General features: G+C 35.1%; 2 protein-coding genes across 2 annotated transcripts in view; one reads left to right on the plus strand and one right to left on the minus strand.

Annotated features, from left to right (window-relative positions):
- The window catches only part of ZNF804B (zinc finger protein 804B), a 499,834-nt gene that overhangs the window by 439,793 nt on the left and 37,819 nt on the right, over positions 1-22,222 (minus strand). The window lies entirely within an intron of this gene.
- Positions 10,394-11,155, plus strand: TEX47 (testis expressed 47). Its single transcript, XM_011363993.1, has one exon. The coding sequence runs from the start codon at positions 10,394-10,396 to the stop codon at positions 11,153-11,155; it is 762 nt and encodes a 253-aa protein (XP_011362295.1).

Consider the following 22,222-nt stretch of genomic DNA (forward strand, 5'->3'; position numbering starts at 1 on the left):
CTTATTCTGCATTGACTCACTCAATGATTGCAGCCTGGCTTCCTTCAACCACTTTAGTGAACCTACTTTCTTACATCTCCAGGAAACTTGTAGCTGCCAATAGTAGGCCACCTCAGTCCTCAGGCTTTTTGGCCTCTCTTCAGAATTTTGCCACTACCACCCACTTTTAAACTTCTCTTGTACATTGATACACTGACCTTTGTGGCCCAGTGTTTTCTTTGTTCTCCGCCTATTTGTGATGTTTTGTCTACTCTTTCATTGGTTCCCATGTGCCCACTTCTTAAAATTAGGTGTTCCACATAGTAGTACCCTTCTCTACCTTCTTCTCTCATTATCTTAGCAATCAACTCTTTCCTCAATGCAGATGACAAGCAATTTGCATCACAATCCAGACTTCTCCAGATCTCCAGACTTTAGTTTTTTTTATACCTGGATGTTTCTATGGCAACTCCCTTCCACATAATATATACAAGCTATTTTTCTTCCTAAATCTGGGCTTTCTCCTCTTTCATCTCTAGCAAAACAAACAAACAAACCAACAAACGAAAAAACACCTTATTCATCCCAGTTACTAACATTCAAGCCCACAGAGTCATCTTTAAATCCTTGCATATGTCATCTCCTACATCCAGTTGATCATGTCATGCCTACGCTGGTGATGACTTGAATATCTTCCTCAGTCTTAGTAACTGCCTCAGTTCAGGCTCCAACTGTCCACTCCACTAAATCTTTAAAAACCCAGCTTTCTCTCCTAAAGGTGTATCCTTTAGGCTAGTCATATAAAGATCTCACTTCATGCAAGGTTTTTCTGAACTGAGGTTCCTGGACTATGTCTTAATAATGGCTCCCTCTCTCACCTGTCTTCCTATCTTGATTCTCAGTCACTAGGCCCAAAGATCCCTGAGTATTGATCCTCCTTGTTCGACTTGGACCGGCATCTGCCATTTTACAAGTTCTAGCCATGAGCAGATTCCTAAATTAGACTATCCCAGACTCACAAACAGCAACACATGCATTACCTTTCACAAAACGTCACCACAACCTTAGTGGTTTTTAACGTTATTTATTTTCTGAACAGCCAATAATGTAGATATATTAGAAGTTTTGGAAAATGAAAAACAAATATCACCACCAAATACCACCAATTTTAACATTTAGCTAGATTTCTCTCTACTCTGGTTTCTATATCTTTTTAAAAAATAAAATCGGTATCACATACTATATATAATTTTGTGCATTTACTTTAGAGAATAACTGTTTTTGCATGCATTTAATATAGTCTTCAAAAAATGGTCTCAGGGTACCATAGTATTCCATAATTAATTTATCTATTCAATTTTTCAAAGTTCTCTTTTCATTCCTATAACCATCTTTATGTTAAAATGTTTGTCAGTAATTTTATTTCTTTATGATATGTACCTTGGAAGATGCATTATCTAATCAAAAAGTATGAAATTTTTAAGCTCATGATCTATATCATAAATTGCTTTCCAGAAAAGTTGAACCAATTTACTCTTCGAAAAGCAGAAGAGCCCTCATCTGACAACTGCAGAATTCTTAAAAGTTCTCAGGCTGCCTCTAGTATTCCCAATCTCTAATTCCTCTGCACTTCGTAGGCACTTTTCTAAAACATAGATTATAGGCATTCAAGAAATCTCAGTGATTCTACTACCTAAAGAGTAAAATTCAAACCTGAGTACGGCATTCGAGTCCTTCACACACTGGCTGCAGCTTCCTCTCTGCTCCTTTCCACGTGTCCTGTCTGCTCACCCACTAGTGTTACGGGAACAAAAGGTCTGCCTGCACTCCAAAGGAAAGATATGTGCAAGTTTGCAGCAACAAAAGTAAGGATTTCTTTCAGGGAGTTGCAACTCCTGGAGACACAGAGGAGCTAATGCTTACTCCAACTTGGCTCCTCCAGGTGTTTTAGGAGTACTGATTATATAGGGAAAACTCAGTCATCATGGAAACTAAGGGAGTTGGGGGTGTGGGTGCTACTGATTGGACAATTGGTCGGGGCTGTGGTAATTGATCATTGTGTTAGGTTCTGAAATCAGCTGAGGTGCCATCCTGTTTGGTCCCAGGCCCATGGGGTTGTTGTTCTGCTTTGATGTGCCTGGAACTGAAACACACCTAAGGCTAAAATGTTATCCTTTGTGTAACTGAAACTTATTGTCCCCATGATTACAGACCTGAGGCTCAATAAATCTTATGTCCTAAAGCATAATGATTTAAGGAGCAGGAATACAAAGGTAGAAGGTGATAAAAGTAAGTAAGTCACAATGCCATTATCTGGGCAAAACTAGCTTGAATCAGAAAAAAATATATTAAAGAAATGAAATGAAGTTTGTGTGCAGTTACACTAGCCTACGCCAGTGGTTCTATTCCAAGCTACACTGAGACTCACCTGGAGAGGCTTTCAGAAATATGATAGAGTTCCTTTCCACATTAATTAAATAAGAACTAGGAACTGTTTTTTTTTTAATTCCCCACCAGATGATTCTAATAGACAGCCAGGGTTTAAGTCACCACAAGCTAGCCCATTCTTTCTTAAAGTGAAATAGGTAGAGACACTGGGAGAACACGTTTAAAATGCAAATAATTCTTAGACTTCACTTTAAGCATACTAACTCAAACTTTTTAGGGCTAGAGACCAGGAATCTGCAATATAACAAACCTTCAGATTCTGTGGTTTGAGAACTACCCTCTAGCCAAACCAGACTATTGCTGTTTTCTTAATGAAGTGCCACATTTGCCAACACTGTAACATGTGCCCTCAGCCCTTTATGTTTCAAAGATACAGTCTGTTCATACCTTCCCTGATTCCCCACCCTCCCCACCCTGCCCCCACACCCACACAGAAATCACATCTGTTTTTTATGCCCAGTTTAAATGCTCGTTCTTGCAACCAGGTTTAATTGTTCCAGCATTTTGTGTCTCTGATGTTCATTGTTAACATCTTTGTTATTTCTTCTCTCTGGCCCTTGTACTGAGTATAATGGAACTGAGTTTTTCATCTACAGATAAAATAACGGATTCATAAGAATTTCTCCACAGTATTGGCACTTTTTTTTTTTTACAAATAGAAGACATACGTTAAACGTTTAAATTGAATAACAAAGTAGACTGAGCTGTCCTTGATAAATAATTACCAAACACTGTTCCATAAGATTTTCAGCAAAGAGAAAATGCTGGAGAAAGTAATCTAGTTTTCTTTTTTTATATAAATCTTCAAATATCTAGTGATTTGGTAACTAAGTTCATTCTGCTTTGATCTGCTAATTCAAGTGTATTTTGTCTACTTAATAGTTTATGTATGTGCTCTTAGTGAAAGGCTCTACCCAAGTTTGTTAGCCATTTCTTTAGACCAAGAATTCTCTTACACTGATTATTTAGATATGTCAAAACACAGAAAAAGTTAGGGGAAGTGATCTAGAGTTTTCTGTTTCTCTAGCACATGAACACAAGTGAAAGGTTAAAGTGGAATCTGGTATTTCAGGTACCAGAAATGAAGTTCTGTAAATGCACATCCTCACGTTCTAAAGAAATGAATCCAAGAAACAGTTACAAAGCCATTCTCCAATTGTTTCCTGAAGGCTGTGCCTAAATAAGAACTTTTCCTCTAAGCTTTCTAAGAAACTCCAACCACCTTCTCTATCTCGGTGTTTCCACAGCGCTGAACATCATTCACATGTTATTTATTATATTTTTCCCTGTACTGTGGTGATTCATGGACATCTCATCACTCTTACTGGACTCTAAACTCATAGAATTAGAAACCAGTTGTTTTCCATGTCTGTGTTTCTTAGAGTGCCTATAATATTACCCGGCAAACACCAAAGGTGTAGATAAATATGAGATGAATGAAAAGATAGAGACAGTACATAAATTTTGTTGAATGACAGGTATGATGTATTGGTTTACCTTTCAATTTACTTTATCCAATCCACAAGCTATCCTCTACTTCCAGAGGAACTGTCATGTCATAGAGGACTAAAGAATGACCCTATGGCCATGGATAAAGAGAAGAAATAATTTCTCTTCTCTTTACCATAAGTAAAATGAGTAGGGAGGTTATTGAGAGGATGCTTGAATGTACGTAAGGTACTTAAACACCCTATGCTTTACTTCCTTCTTCTATAAATTGTGGGCAAAATGTGTCTACCTTAAAGAATTGTTGTAAAGATTAAATTAATACAAGTAAAAGCATCTAGTACATGATACATGGTAAATAATTACTGGCATGTAATCATTTTAATCCTTTTTATCTGCCTTACAAAGACAGAATGATGCTGAGAGGTTGGTTTTTTCAGAAAGATTTGGTTCCAGAGAATAAAACCAGAACATAAAGTATTTAGTCAATATGAAGTTTCACTGCTTGACTTGAGTTACAAATATATGTTGTAGATTTATGTAAGACAAGTTGGATGACAAGGTTAGTTAGGTAGAATAATTAAAAGAGGACTCCTTATCATAATAAGTTTCAAGTTCTGCCACTTGTCAGTTGTTTGAATGTGGATATCTGGTCTAAACAGATCACTTTGGGAGGAAAAACATTGATGTCTCCTTATCCCATTGGCTAGATGGAAGAGTTCTGCTTGTGTCATCACCTGAGGGTAAATAACTGGTCTTTAAAAGATGCAACATAAGGATTGTGACATCTGGAAACTCAAATGCTGAGCATCCATTAAGAGGAGAGTATACAATTATAATTACATATACCAGTCAATCAAACTGTGTTGATTCTATTTCTATCTGCTCAAAACTTTTACTCTTGATACTTAAAAGTAAGGTTGATAAAAGTCAAGTAAACAAGGTAAGTTGGCATTAAATGTCTCAGATAGCCATGTGACAATGAATGCAAATTTGGAAGAAGCAATCTAACAACTAACAATGCATCGAGAAATGGAAAAATACATTGGGAAAATGTAGATCAAACTATTATATGTAGTGATAAAAGTATTGTTTCTAAATGCATCAGGTTGAACCACACAAAACTGTAACTGTCAGACAGTTTTTAATTTATATAGAAATTATAATGATGAAAGATTATCATTTTCCACTAGGCTTATATTGAGGAACCAAGTTATAAAAGGGAAACAAAAAACATGCATGGGGAGAAAAATCACAATTGAGCTCTTTTGTATAGGGGCAAAAAAGTAGAATAATTATACTGCAGGTAAGAATGGTGTCATGAAAGGAAGACTCTTACCTATAAATAAAAGTTTAAGTTCGTGCACTCAAAAAGGGCTTCTGAATATCAATGCCCTATAAATTTTCTCACTGAGGCAATGTTAGGTAACAAACCCTGCCATTGCATATTCCCATTTTCTATCTGATATAATACATTATCGGGGATTGGAAATAAAATAAAATCACTGTGAACATAATAAAGGTAGGTGCTCCCTCTCCTAGCATTCCATCAAGGGGAAGTAAACAGAAAACTTCATAAAATTAGCATCTTAAGGTCTTAAAGTTTCATGCTCATAGTTGAATAGGTGAAGTGGAAAAATCTAGAAAAATACCAACGGTAGAAGACTCTTATTATAATCCAAATAAATAGCTAGGACTATGAAGGAGGCAGGAAAATCAAGAACTCATCATACAGTTAAAATGAGTAAAAAGACTTAGTAACAGAATAGATCTGGGAAATAAATTTTAGGAAGCATGAAAAGATAAGACCAAGGATGTTGGCCTAGGAGATGAGAGAAAAAAAAAAATGTTAATTAAAACATAAATGGGGTCTTTTTAAAGGGAAATATAAAAAAAATAATTACAGTGTTGGCATTTAAAATTTGAAAGGGTAGCCGTGCATCTAAGAAGAGCTATAAATAAGATTGTGATTTAGGAATCTTCTGTACAGAGAAAATATTGGAATGGAAACTCAGTTTTTTCTTCTTTGTCAAACTCAACAAACTCATTATATCTGCCATGAGACTTAAACTGAGAAAGAGTCCAAGTCCAAAGTTAAACTCAACAGTAAACACTCCATGGTCAATCAGCAATGTCAATCATCCAATGTGGGTACAAGAGCGACATCAGGGAACACCCACCTGCCCTCACAGAAAAGAAACATAGATGGTGCTGAGATAATTGGGCAAGGAGGTAGTGAGAAAAGATCTGCATGATGAGCACAGAGCTTTGGCATTGCCCAGAGTTGGGTCTGAGAAGGAACTGGGCTAGGCCGCAAATAAAGATTTGGATAGAATTTCGGGGAAGTACAGAGTTATGGAAACCAAGGGAGGAGAGAAGGCCATCAAAGAGGTTGTGGTCAACATAATTACATTCTGCAAAGCAGTAAGAGGAATGAGGGTAAGAACTGTTCTTATACTGGGCAATGACAAGTTTCCATGTACCTTGGGAAAGATCGTATTGTTTCAGGGAGTGACAGAGTAAATAACAATGAGAAATTATAGTCAATTTTTGTGAATCACACAATTAAGGAATTATTAAATCATCTCTCAGCTTCTACTTTCTGGGATAATTTGTCACTGTCTATTATTAAAACCAGCTAATTAGTTTGAATAACACAAACCTTATGGGGGGAAAAATACTCTAAGGTTTAATTTTCAAAAATTAAATAAGGATATTTTCTACCCTTATTTTAAAATTATAGTTTAGAGCTCACATAAATGTAACTTAAGGTATGGTATTATTAACTTTTATTCTAAAAATTAACTTCAATTTCCTTTGGAATAAGAAAACCAAACCTATGGAAGAACTTTCTTATACTGGAATATCTCATTTTATTGTACTTCATTTTTAGTTGTGCTTGCAGATATTGTGTTTTTTACAAATTGAAGATTTGTGGCAACCCTGCCTCAGGCAAGTCTATCAGTGTTATTTTTCTAAAAGCATTTGCTCACTTCATGTATCTGTGTCCTAGACACATTTGGGTAATTCTCACAATATTTCAAACATCTTTATTATTATTGTATTTGTTATGGTGACTTGTGATTAGTGATCTTTGATGTTACTATTGTAATTGTTTTGGGGAGCCACAAATCATATACGTATAAGATAGGGAACTTAATCAATAAATGTTGTGTGTGTGTTGACTGTTCCACCGACCAGCCGTTCCCCTGTCTCTCTCCCTCTCCTTAGGCCTCCCTATACCCTGAGACACAATAATATTAAAATTAGGTCAGTTAATAACTCTACAATGGCCTCTAATTGTTCAAATGAAAAGAAGATTCCCATGTCTCTCACTTTAAATCAAATGCTGGAGATAACTAAGGTTAGTACAGAAGGCATGTCAAAAGCCAAGATAGGCTGAAAACCAGGCCCCTTGTGCCAAAGTTAGCCAAATTGGTAATGCAAAGGAAAAGTTCTAGAAAGAAATTAAGAGTGCTACTCCAGTCAACATACAAGAGATAAGAAAGCAAAACAGCCTTATTGCTGATATGTGCAGTGGTCTGGATAGAAGATCAAACCAGCCACAACATTGCCTTAAGGCAAAACTTATTGCAGAATAAGGCCCTAACTGTTTTCAATTTTATGAGCCTGAGAGAGATGAGGAAGCTGCAGAAGAAAGTTTGAAGCTAGCAGAGATTGGTTTATGAGGTTTAAAGAAAGAAGCCATCTTGGTAACAAAAGTCTAAAGCAAAGCAGCAAATGCTGATGTAGAATCTGCAGCAAGTTATCCAGAAGATCTAGCTAAGATGATTAATGAAGATGGCTACACTAAACCAAACATTTTCAATGTAAATGAAACAACCTTAGATTGGAGGAAGATGCCATCTAGGACTTTCATAGCTAGAGAGGGGAAGTCAATGCCTGACTTCAAAGCTTCGAAAGACAGGTCAACTCTCTTGTTAGGGGCTAACATAGCTGGTGACTTTAAGTTGAATCCAGTGCTCTTTTACCATTCTGAAAATCCTAGCACCCTTTAGAATTATGCTCTATCTACTCTGCCCATGTGCTATAAGTGGAACAACAAAGCCTGGATGACAATATATCTATTTACAACATGGTATACTAAATATTTTAAGTCTACTGTTGAGACCTACTGCACAAAAGAAAAAAATTTTCTTTCAAAATAATACTGCCATTGACAATGTGCCTGTTCATCCAAGAGCTCTGATGGAGACACACAATAAGATTAATGTTGTTTTCATGCCTGCTTACACAACATCCATTCTGAAGCCCATGGGCCAAGGAGTAATTCTTACTTTCAATCATTATTTAAGGAATACATTTCATAAGGCTATAGTTGCTGTAGATGTGATTCCTCTCCTGGATCTGGGAAAAGCAATTGAAAACCTTCAAGAAAAGATTCACCATTCTAGATGCCATTAAGAATACTTATGGTTCATGAGAATAGTTCAAGATATCAACATTAACAGGCATTTAGGAGAAGTTGATTCCAATGCTCACAGATAACATTAAGGGAGTTAAGTCTTTGGTGGAGGAAGTAACTGTGGTGTAAATAGCAAGAGAACTAGAATTAGAAGTGGAGCTTGATGATAACTGAATTGCTGCAATCTCATGACAAAACTTGAATGAATGAGTTGTTTCTTATAGATAAGCAAAGAAAATGGTTTCTTAAGATGAAATCTACTCCTGGTGAGGATGCTGTGAAGATTGTTGAAATGACAATAAAAGGTTAAGAATATTACATAAACTTAGTTGATAAAGCAGCAGCAGGGTTTGAGAGGATTGACTCCAATATTGAAAGAAGTTCTACTGTGGGTAAAATGCTATCAAATAGCATAGCATTCTACAGAGAAATTGTTCATGAAAGAAAGAGTCAATCAATGTAGTAAACTTCATTGTCTTATTTTAAGAAGTTGCCAAAGCCACCCCAGCCTTCAGCAATCACCACCCTGGTCAGTCAGCTGCCATCAACAGCTAGGTGAGACTCTCCATCAGCAAAAAGGTTATGACTGGCTAAAGGCTCACATGATGGTCAGCATTTTTTAGCAATTAAGTATTTTTAAATAAGGTATGAACATCTTTTAGATATATGCTATTACACAGTATTACAGTATAGTGTAAACATAACTTTTATATGCACTGGGAAACCAAACATCTGATATATGTTCTTATAGTCTTTAGTTAGTTTATAATATCTCTTTACCCTAGGTAGACATAATAGGGAGGTTATTGAGAGTATGTTTGAATTGTGTTCAAGGTATATAACTAACTATTCCCTACTTTAGCTTCCTCTTTTCTAAATTGTGGGGAAAATGAAAAGAATATGTCTAGGAAGATGTCTGCTTTACAAAGGCATCTGGCTAACAATAAGCCATTCCAGAAAAGAAGCCCGCATTTCTTTTTTCGTGATATTGAGATCTATTGAGATACCCTCATTAACTTAAGAAATGGGAGTTGCCAGGGTGCTCTGGCCCTTTAACACTACTGACATTCTGATTCGCTCAGGCACTATGGAAATCAGAATAGAACACAGGACAGCTGAGAGCACCTAAGACACACTGGCAGTTGGAAGAGTGATAGAGGGCAAGTAGGACCTTGTGGACAAGTAAGAGAAAGAAGCACTTGAAGAAAGAAAGAAATGTTTAGTTGACCTGGAGAGAAGAAAAAAATTGTAAGAAGAAGTTAAAAATAAAGGTATTTTTCATTTGACCCCATCAAAAAAAGAAAGAAAAGGACAGAAAAAAGAAAAGCAATAGAGCCGTTTCTGAGGTTTGTTGAAAAGACAATCAAAATTAGTTACTTACAAAGTTTACTGTTATTATCCAATCGACATTGTTAACGTTCAATGTATTGGGTAAAGGGTAAAGTAGCCAATTAGGACTGAGAGATCCCCAGATTTAAAAAATATCATCGACCTGTTAAATTTATAAAATAAATTGGGGAATTACCATAAAATACCATTTTAAAAACTTGACAAATCAAGGACAATCTGTGATCACCGTTCCATGAATAAAAGGACATTTTAATGTAATGCCAATGCAGCTGTCAGGGACTGTGAGCAGATACGTTCCTCTCTCTCTCACACTCTGTGTGTGTGTATGTGTGTGTGTGTGTGATTCAAGGATGAGGGCCAAGAAAAAATGGACTATTAATTGAAGAGGAAAATAATAATGTAAGCAAAAACAGAGTGGACTTCTCTAGATTAAGTTCTCTTTTCTCTCCACTCCCCAGTTGGTTGGAGAGTTTTTCCTAAGGTGTGTGTTAGTTATTTAGTTGTAAACTTTTTTTAAAATCTCTATAATTTGAGTCTTGTTTTAATATTCTCTTTCATTTCAAAGACACTGTTCATTGATACCCCTGGGAAGGGATTTTGCTGTGCAGTAGCATTTGACAAACTAAGTAAACTCCTTTTTTTTTCTTTTTGTCAGAAGAAATAAAAATAAGAGTTCACCACTGAAGAGATATCTTGATGATCTTTATTGCAATAAGCTATCTACAAGAATAATTAGGACTCATGATGTCCTTCTCAGGCCATACCCAAAAGGCAATCAAAAGACCTTTCCAATTGGAGGCTCTTCTATCACCTCAAGTTCCACGTAGCAATTACTTGCATTTTCAGGAGGAGAAGCTAAGACTACAGCTAAAGAAATTACTTCTTCATAGGATGTTTCTAGTGGCCAAGACAACAGCCAACACAGAAAAAAAAGATATTACCGAATACTATGAACAAGCATTCCAGTCAATTTTAAAGTATCACCTAGGAGAAACAGTGACAGGATTATTGCTCATATATCCTACTTCTATTCTGCATATCCTTGAGTCTTCCTCTGGTACTCTTTACCGGATTCTTTTAGATTATGTCAACCGTGAAAAGAATGAAAGAGAATTTTTTATCCAAGGGATGAAAATTATAGTCATGTCCCATAACATCCCTACAAGGATCTTCATGCAATGGTATGTTTCAGTAATAAAAGTGCCTGTCATGTATCTCGATGACGTGACACAGTCACAGTCCCTAGAGGAGGTCGTCACAGAGTTTCTCACCCAAACTCATAAACTAGCACTCTACATTTTTAAGACAGTTAAAGTGGGCACTAAAGGACCAGGCGATAACTTGCACCAACTCGTACCTGAATTACTCCTCCCAGAACAAATAATAAAGTACTTGTGCAAATCTGAAGAATTCCTGAACCCAGAAACGTTCCTAAACATGTTTAATAAACCAATACATATCACCTTGGATTCCGAGGTGGTATGGCCTGCACCTTCCCGTTTCTAGGACTGAGAGAGATGATGTGGTCGATGTGGTCAAATCTCTCAAGAAATTTATGCTACATAAATAAAAGGAAAATATTTCTAAAGATATTCTTCTCTTTAAAAAAAAGAAACAACACCATAATGTGCACAAAGGTAATATACTAATCTTTACAGAGTATGTTGAGCTAAACTTGAAAATTTATGTTGGTCCTGATATTAAGTTTATTGCATTATTTTAATAGGTGGTAGGGTTTAATAAGTTCTTAAATGTTAACATCATTTTAATGGAATAAGTTAATTTTTTTAAAAAAGTATGGATGAGAAAAGACCAGTGATTCAGATTCTCATTAATCCTCTGAATAGTCAATGAGCAGCTTCCATCACATAGAATCAAATTTCAGGAAAGACAATTTTGTTCTCACAGTACAGAACTTAGAGGGAAAACACCACCCTTGTGTTGCTTGCAATCTAAAGTTCGAGGCAATTATTTTTTAAAGTAAATATATATGACATGATATGATATGATCATTATTATAGTCCCAGTATGTTGAAAGACTTTAAGAGCACAAATGAAAGAGTAATCTCTACATGATTCCTGAATTCAGAAAATAAGCTTATTTTTGTAGTTACTTCCTATAAAGAAGTTAATTATATGGAATTTCTAAATGACCTATTTCAAGTTGGTCTCTCCCTTCTTTTACTCAGGATGAATGCTTTTTTGCATTATTTAAAATTTTAGATTGTTTAAAAATGACATTAATATTTTCACTACTTCAAGGATATGCAAAAATACTTCAATACCTTATGAAACAGACTGTAAAATTAATGAAGAAAATGTTATTTTCATTTTTTATTTATTTGATTTTCAGTCTCTGAAAAAAAGTAATTTCAGTATACACTTTAAATTTGTCATATGCAGATAATTTGTCATCATTTGTTCCATATAAGAATCAAATCTCAAGAAAGATTATTTTTATTTTTAAATTGTGCAATACAGATTTAGATACATAATGACATTTTTCACTTTTAGCTGAACTTGAAGTTCTGTTCATTTAAATTTAGTGACGGAAAGAGTATATTTTAGATAAAACAGGAAGTAATTCTTCTGGTTAAAAAGGAGTATATAATTTACAAACATTTTATCAGTTTAGTAAAAAATAAATACCTAATGTTATTCAGCAATGTGTTATTTATTCTTTGAACTGTGAAAAAGACATAGGCACCATCCATAGTAAATGTTCAATGACAAAATGAGTGGAGATAAAGAGTAAATGCTCTCCAGGCCAAATAAATAAATAGAAAAAAAACAATAAAGAAGCAAACCTTGTTCTACGCTTTGAAGAAATGTGAGGAGAGTTTCGGGAAGGCAGATGAGCATATGTAAGAGAACATAAAATGAGCAGAAACAGGAAGAAGGAAATGAACAATAAATGTTCATTGGATCTGACAGAGTCCCTTTAACAGGGTAAATTTTGTTTGGGAACAGTATTTTCTAAAGTTAGCTAGTGAACAAAAGTACAATTTATAAATAAAATTACATATATACATGTATGTATATATTACATTATATTTTCCAAAACTAGTCACTGCAATATATTCCATCCCAAATGCTCTTCTTCCAACATGACCTTAACATTCCTCCCATCGAATGGTATCTTCTACATCAGCTGCCCTTGAAATCAGACTGACTTTTGTGACTGCCTCAACCAATAGGGTACAACAGAAGTGATCCCACATGACCTCCAAGGTTAGATCATAAAAATGTCATGCACTTTGCCTTGATCATTTGAATGGTAGCTCTTGGAACCTAAACAATAGTAGTTTTCCAGATGACATCTGCAGCTGAGATCCTGGGCAACAGCCAGTAGTACCATTAGACATGTGAATGAGTGAATCGTCGGGTGATTCTAGCCTCCCAGTCAACCTGGATTTCAAGCCAGACCAGCTGACACTGTATGGAGCAGTGGAGCAGAGACTGCTGTTCTAACTGAGCCCTGTCCAAATTGCGGATTTGTGGAAAACAATTAACGTCTATTTAAGCCACTACGTTTTGGGTGGATGATTATCAGCAGTCTGAAACAATGATATATAATGAACAGAAATAATATTATATTCCTAAGTAACAGGAATAATAGATATAAAATGTAATTGTATATTATATAATATTTATATATGTAACTTCATTATCATTTGTTTATTCATTTATGCAACTAATATTCACTAAATATCTAATAGTAAATACCTACTAGAGGGCCAAGCACTGTGCCAAACTGAATATATAAGCAATAATAAATGTGTATGCTCCACACTGTCTAGCATAGATCTTTTATTGGTCTATAATACTTTCTGGTGTGAGAAATATTGATAGAAAATTAATTCATCAAGCCAAAGGAAAACATTAAAAATCTGAGTCATTTTGGAGGAAGTTATAGAAAATATCTAAATGATAACATTACTGAGTTAGTATACTATTATTTTACATTTAAAGGATTTATGAAGTGTCAACTGTGAAAATAACTGGAAAATAAACACAACATGACTATAAATAAATTACAGTACTTATGTAATTATTTATTTATTTTTGTGAACACACTAGAATGTGTTTATTCAAATGAAAGTAACCCTTCCTAGTAGCCACCTTAGGAGGATTTCTCCTTATTCCAGGAACATCATTGCTGAAAACACTTTGTGACTCTTTTATGGTAGATGAATTAAAGAGGTTTATAAATCAAAGGGATTTTAAATATTTTAGTTACATCTACTCCTTTGATCCTCAAATAATGTATACTCTAACTTGATTGGTGACCTTAATATTCAATTTTTGTTCATAGAAATGCTTGTTTTTAAGTATTACTCTCACTCTCAAAGGAAGATTGGCTGTCACTGAACATATTAAAAGAGTGTGCTACTGACTCTAAGGGGAAACACAAATATGTTTTCAGTAAAAATTGCATTATTGAGATTTCTGTACAGCTCACTAATATTATATCTTTAATGAGAACAACACTCATTTAGCTGTGTATGTTTGGAAATATTTGATAAAATGCAGAAATATTACATTCATACTCTACGAATGTAATTGAATTTGGTCAAGTTCAAGAATGTGGCTCATTAAACCTTAGGAAATCTCATAAGATAATTCTCAACCCAATGAGAGTTATAGTTTCCTTACAATAAAACTTTACATAAAACCAGAGTACATATTTTAACATTTTAAACACTGAACATATAATATTCAACATTCATGTAATAATGAACATATAACATATACTCACGTTTAATGAACATGTAACATTTAAATAGTGTGACCAGCATTATTCTAATCTTTTTATTTTAATATGGATATCGTTATAATAGAATGACATGTTATGACCTAATATTTGTTTCAGAGTGACCAAGGACTTTCAGAAAGATTATAGTTTTTTGAAGAATAACTGAAATAATGTTTTTAGGAAAGAAAAACCTTTCCAGGGTGAATTTAAATTTTACTGTCTTTATTTTAATTAAAGAGGCATCTGGTTCCTTCATGGGTAATTATTGCTAAATACAAATAGATTTTTACATTCAGTGACTTTATCACAACTTTAGCAACACAAAACCACACTTCAATTCCATTAAAACTGTCTATAGTCGTTGAATTCCCTCAGCTTCCACAAATGAAAATGAAACAGCCTATCACCAACTTCATATAGCAAGTACTTAGATTATTTTATATTGTAAATGACTTAATGTAGAATTAGAGTTCTCCCCCTTGTGGTCAATGAGGTAAATTTCCAGATTACCTGCAGAGAGATTTTATATAATACAGTACAGAAAATATAAAAAGAATTCCCAAAGGTATCTTTCAAATATCTACTCTTCTCCCCTTGTTTTTCAGATAAAGATTCTGAAACCCAAAGACTGTTTTACCAACAGTAAAAGCAAGAGTTAATAACAGTAGTCCCTTCTTTCCACTTCACCAATTTAAATAATTGTGATCATGGTTAGGAGTCTGGATTTAATTTTAAGTATTTGCTTCACTACTACACCATATCTCTCCTGTGTTCCAGTCCTCACATAGTACCTTCTCTAGGCACCCACTGGTTTCCACAGGGATCTCCATCTCCACACGCTCTACGGGGAATGTGTCATTTCCTGCCACCACAATTCCTTCAATCTGTTCCCCCACTTGCACTCCCTGTTGCTGTAAAATGGACCACTCTCCACAGAGCTGCCAAGTTAGAAACCTGAACATTGTCCTAACTTCCTTCCTTTTTATCACCGATAACCAATCAATCCAAACTCACCCATTTTCCACAGTATTTCTATACCTTGACTTGTTTCTGTGCCAATCTCCTCACTCCAATCTCCTCTTCCTCCTTTCTAATCTATATATTTCTATCAAAAGTAAAGGCAGTATAGCACAAAGATTAAGAGAACCACCTGGAGTTTCAATTGCTGTATTGAAACCTAGTTCTGTAACTGTTTGTAGAGCTATAATTTGTATCTTCACCTTTCTGAGACTCAGTTTTCTCATCTACAAAATGGATGTGATAACAATGTCTACATACATGACTGGTTTATGGATATTGCATGAAATAATAGTGTAAAGATCTTGGCATACAATAAGCACTCGATAAATGTTATTCCTCTGATCAAAATTCAATGGCTTCCCTTTCAACTCCAGGATAGAAAGCAAAATTCTATCATGATCTGTAGTCTTAATTCTCTGACCCTTGCTTATTTAGTTACCCATCTTGTACCCACCCTTCTCTTTCTCACATTTTTTAAAATGGTTTTCCACTATTTCCATGCTCTTTGCCTTTAACTTCCTTCCTCACTTCTCTTAGCAAAATTATGCTTATCAATCAAATTACATTTCCTCTGTGAAACCTGACAAACTCAAGAAACCTTTTTCTGCCCTCATGTACATGGGACTCAACCACCTTCTAGCAATTCTCCTGTCACATTGCCATTGTTTATTTCCACATTCACTTCCCTGCCAGCAACTCATAAGCAATTATCATGGGATTTTTTGGTATTTTTATCTTTAGTGCTTTATTTTTAAAATGCGTTGTTTAACATATCTACAAGAATTTCTTCATAAGGTTAATTTTACTTTTTTCAAAATGGTTGTGAAATTTCAATATGTTAAAATGTTCTTATATGATTGATAGGGTTTTGGCCATTGTCTATGAAGCTTTTTTAAAAAGCAAGCCAAAATATAATAGCTGCATCTTATCTGAAATCTTCAGTTTTACCCACATAATAATTTCTTCCATTCTAATTTGGAAGGATACCAAGAATACCTTCTGGAAGTGAATCAGCTGAACTTTTGTATTTACATATTACTACTCACTGAGCCAAATATAGGAGCTCATTTCCAATTCATTGGATTAAAAAATTCTTTCCTGTTAAAACATCCGAGCAAGCTAGTGGTAAAGTATACAACCTTTATTCCATATTTTAAAGATGCTTTCTTTATGTTCTTTGACTCCTTGTTTCACTAGCCACACTTATCTGTTCTTTGAGATATGTGCTTGGTAAGATTAATAGTTATATATTATCTATATTTGCTTAGGTTATTATAATAGCATAACTTTGATTCTATTTTAATTATATAGTTCACACTTCTGATCTGTTTTTAAAATACCAAGCCAATTTTAAAGTCACTATATAAAAATAATGCATTAAACATAAAGCTTTGACTTATGGAGGAAGAAATTTAAAAAAATACATTTTACCAGAATTCACTCTAGTATAATGACCTCCTCATGGAACTCTCTCACCTTCCTTCTCTTTCTCTTCCCAGTTTATACTATACTTTGCTTTTTGAAAGCAAGAATAATAGATTACTCTGTAACCAGATTAATTTTATTACAGATAAATCTATACATTTTGCAATATTTAAATTCTTTGATTCTTCTCTTTCTATCCTACGCAGTTGCAATTCTTGAGTATATACTCTGTTCCAACACAAATCAAAATGAAAAAATGAAAAGAACATTGATGTGAGAAGAACGACCTTTGTTATACACTCTTTCTGCTACTAACTCATTATGTGCCCCTGAACAATTAATTTATTCCATTTGAGGACTCTGCTCATCTACATCATAGTGTCTATGAGCATCCTAAAGAAGTCCATGAAGCTCTTGAACCGTCATCCAAAAACATGTCTGAAAGGAAAGACTGTGCTGTCTTACAATACGGCAGGCAGAGGACAGCATTAAGGTGTTTTTATTAAAAATTTTAAGCTTAGTGTCTAAACAAATGACTAATCCAACCTATCAGAGAGTACCTGTGGGCTATGCCAACATTTTCCTTTAAAAAGTTCACCCTAATTGCATCTAATTTAGTGCAAAGATTGATGGGAAACTGAAAAGTCAGAAATCTATATTAGATTAGGACATGTAAAGAACAAATTTGGTAGCACCGTAGAGTCAGAAGAAACAGCAAAGATTGGAATATTTTTTTTAAGGCTGATGGGAAGCCTTTGAAGATTTTAAGCAGGGCATAATCTGGTTGGGTTGGCTGCTGAGTGAAGAATGGATTGGCAGGGGACATGTTAGTGCAGAGAGGCTCCTTAGTAAATTGTTACAAATCTTCTGGTAGGAGATGATAATAGCTTAAACTAGATTAATGACTGTGGAAATGGATCTAAGGGGACCAATGTGAGAGATAATCAGGAAGTAAATAAACCTAAGTTATGAGGCAGAAAAAGGTATCAAATAGATTAAGTTTTTAGTTTTTCCAAAAAGATGTTGCCATTCCTGAGGTAGGAACTATACAAGGAGTCTAGTTTGTAGGGGGAGACTGTGCTGTTTAACTAGACATATTATAGCTATATATGGTTAGAACAATTTTTGTTTAATATTCCCATTATCAATATCTTTGGATGAAGTATAGAGCACATGCATTATATTAAATTTCATACTTTGTTGAAATAGCTAAGTACTAATATTTATTTTCTGATACAAGTAACTTCTAGTAAAAGAAAAGAGTGAATGAAAAGAGTTTAGTAAGTTAAAATACATAAAGCTGAAAGAGAAAGTATCCCAAAGATTATCTTAGTCTGATATTCATTACAGCTCCTCTTAGTCTTACGTGTGCATTCAGTGGCCCCAAGAATAAAATCAGCAGCACTTATTGAGCTTAATTCCATCCCTAAGTCAAATAAAAGTTATTCAAAATATTAATTCAATAATTTTGTATTGATTGCCTCCTATAGGTACAGTTACGTGTTAAGAGTCATATAAGCTCAAACACATAAAAAGCTCCATAGGGCCCCCACCTATTCACTGGCATATCATTTATTCCATATGGTATAAAAATTTAGGTGAAAAGTAGTCTTTTAGCATTATATTGAAATGGCTTTCTCTTGTTTCTCTCGGTTGGTCATGGGAAAACATGACACATATCAAATTTTATTCTCTCTCTGCATTTAGTCATTCAGCAAGTATGAACTAAAAAAACTGTGTCAGGTACTTTGTCAGGCATGGAGGTTCAGGAGTGCAATGCAATCATGAGCAAATAAGCATAATTTCTACCTTAGACAGTACGTAGTCTCTGTCTCTTTCTACCCTAGACACATAAAAAAAAATTAACAAAATAATTGTCATCATCATGGATACATATTTTGCAACGGTTCCCTAACTTTACCTAGTTTGGAGGATTAGGGGATGCCTCTGAGGGAAAAAAAGACACAAGGACTTCTGAAAAGTAAATAGAAGTAAGCCAAATGCAAGGCAAGCAGTGGGAGAGGAGTGTTCCTAGCAGAAGAGATCATATATATATATATATTCTATCAGAGGAATGTTCTAAAACCTGGAAGAACTGAAAGAATTTCAATAAGGCAGGACCTGAAGTATAAAGGGAAATCATAAGAGATGAAACTGGATAGAGATGCATAGGACTAGATTATTATGCACACACTTAAAGCTACATAAGTACCGTGACTTCATCTCAAGTAAAATGAGACACCGTTGTGTTTTAATCAGAGAAATGCCATAATTAGATATGCATTAAGAAGGACCACTTTGAACTGGGAAGAAGAGATTGGAAGAGAACTAGGTAACTGGACTGAATAGATAGATACACTAGTTAGGAGGCTGTTATAGTCATCGGGGAAAGAGATGATAGGAAATCTTTACAAAAATAATAAGAATAGAAAGAGGTGGTAAAAATCAAGAAAATTGTCAGATATATTGGTATTCAACTGAAAGCAGAGAATGTGAAGAAGAGGAAGGAGTAAGGATGAAGCACCTGAGAGGTAGCAGTGCCATTGCCCTTGACAGGCAATCCTAGAAGAGCAACATGTTGGGGTTTTTCTGGAGTGAGATGAAGTTTTTTTCTGTTTTGAACATGATGAATATGAGATATCTGAGAAACATCAGTGTTAAACTATCCAGTACAGGGTTGAAGGCATTGCTCTGAAGTTCAGGAGATGGGTCTGACACGGAGATGGAGATTCGGAATCACCGTAGATGATGACTGAGGTTTCAGGAGTGGTGCTATATTGCCCGGCACAAGCCTATAGCATGAACAGAGAAGAGAGTCTACTTCGAAACTCAGGGGAATGCCAAGTGCAGAACAGGGGCCTAGGAAGACATTATTTAATTTAAATTTTCACAGAAGCAGAGAAAGAGAAGCAGATGACAGCAGCGTCACGGAAGCAAAGGGAAAAAAAAAAACATTTCTTAAAGAAGAGAATACTCAACAGCACCAGCTGCTTTTTCTAACTCAAGTAAGACAAGGACTAAAAAGTAGACTTAATGACTAGGACAGATCATTGGTGACTTGGAAAGAGTAACTCATGTAGTGTAGTAGAGATAGAAGCGGGATGCAGCAGGTCGAAGAGTGAAGCCTGGATGAGGGAAAAACAAATGTAAACAATATTTCTAAAAGCTTAGCTGTTGAGTTAGTTGTTAGTAAATTTGCAGAGTCAATTTGGGAATATAAAGGTCCCATTTAAGATTCTAAAAATTTTCATTGAAAGGAAGATCACCACTTTCTTTTGGTTTCAAGGAAAGAGTCTGTCCTTTCAAGTGAGATCAAACATCCACTGATGACCCAAGAGGAAAAGAGCTGTACACAGTTTCAAATAGCAAAGATATGGTCTTGTACCTTGAAGGTCCTCAAGTGACTGTACAGTTCTGAAAAAGAATGGTTGCTCAATAAACATTTGTCTAGATAAATAATTGCACTAATTCCTAGAAGAAACTTAGCTGTGCAGAATATGACTTTAGAATATTTATGGGCTCTGGTGTTACAGCTGAAAATTTGGATTAATTCATTGGTATTTTCATGGTCAAACTTTTATAGTTGATTGCAGATTATGCCATGTGCTTTATCTACTTTATAGACCAACTACATTGCATTTGTAAATTTTGCTCTGAAATCTAACTCTTATCCAGATTGCTTCTTTCTTTGCCCAGTCAGGGCATGATAGGAAATAGCAAATTACAATCAAATCTCACTTTTCCAAACTAATGATTTTAAATGGCATTGATGCATAATTTAAAATGATGGTAAATTCATGAACCACTTATCTCTGTAATGTATATTCACCTTATGGCATTCGTAACAAAGTGACAAAGCATTTCAACTGAAATGACTCAAAGAGACTTTCAAGCTTTTCTAATTTCTCTATTTCTATTTCCTAATATATTCTATGGCTTATATCACTTTTCCTGTTTAGGTGACTCATTAAAATAAACTAACGTATTGTGTTTTTTTAGGATGGTTTCATCTACTCCTTACAGCATTTCCTTATTATTGCTGCCATTCTCTATAGCTGTGGCTCTCTGTCTCTGTCTCTTTGAAAAGTTGCATTCAAAAAAGTAAAGAAAATATTATAATGAACCCATGTATATGCCACCTATCTTCAATAATGATCAGCTTATTTTTACAATTTATTCTTTGTTAAGAAATATGACTATCATCTCTCTGAGATATTATAGATTCGAAAAAGCACATGAATACTAGAACCAGAAAGAGCTTTAGAAATTATTGATTCCAGCCTAGTCCTTCACTGAGGAAAATGAAGCAAGTAGAGACTTAAAGCTCAGCACTGATTGATAGTAAGGCAAGAGCCAGAGATCACCCACATCTTTCATATTCCCTCTGGTGAAATCAAGACTACATTTCTACTGTTTTCCTCTTGGTACGCAATATTTCCAAAAATTCACATGAGGGCCAGTCATGCACGTCTGTTGCTAAAGATATTTACTCAGGGTACTGTACCATGTCAGAAGAGCTGGAAACCCATAGCTTACGGGTAGTTACATTCTACTAAGAGAAGCATCATTTCTTATCTCTGACACTACCTGGTTCTTCTTGGTAATATTCACCACATGATAGTTTTATAAGCACAAGTAATTAGTTTACAAATGGAAATAAGACAATGTTTTCCTTTTTGTAGTGCAGAAGAGACACCAAAATATTTATTTGACAAAGATGACTCCCAGTCGATTAACAGGAATAAAATGCTTACATAAATAATAATTAAATATGCATATTTAGAATGTATTCATAGATACAGATAGAGCTATCGGTTTATATATCAGTGTATAGATACAACTCTCTTAACCCAAACTAGAGAAGCCAATTAAGATTCATAAAACTGCTTCCAGGCAAGGGGGAGAACCAAGGATTTAACTATCAAAGTTGAACAGAGCAGTACAAGAAAGGCTTTGTAAAAATAATGCAGATCATTCCTCTACCAATTATGTCCTCCCACTGCCACTCTGACTCCCATCTGAGAAGCTGCCCTTGCACCTTTGTCAGCGTATCTCGTCCCATAGCTCCATGCGTGGGCCACAGATTGTGTGACCTCGTCACTCCCCGCCCCGCCACCACCAGTCTTTCTTGTTCTCTCTTCTCCTGCTGTATTACATTCACACTCATACACACGCATGTGCCTGCACACATACACACACAGCACACAGGCTGGACTAGTCATTTCTTACCAGGAGCAAAGAGAGACCACTTGTAAGGCAGCAAATGATGAGGCTAGAGAAACAGAGATGGGATATCTGAGAATACCAAAGAGATAAAGTCACCTCAGCTGATAATTCCATTTCCCAGCCCTAAATGAGGCCTGCTAGCATTC

The sequence above is a fragment of the Pteropus vampyrus genome, unplaced genomic scaffold (assembly GCF_000151845.1).
Source record: "Pteropus vampyrus isolate Shadow unplaced genomic scaffold, Pvam_2.0 Scaffold4, whole genome shotgun sequence".
NCBI lineage: Eukaryota > Metazoa > Chordata > Mammalia > Chiroptera > Pteropodidae > Pteropus > Pteropus vampyrus.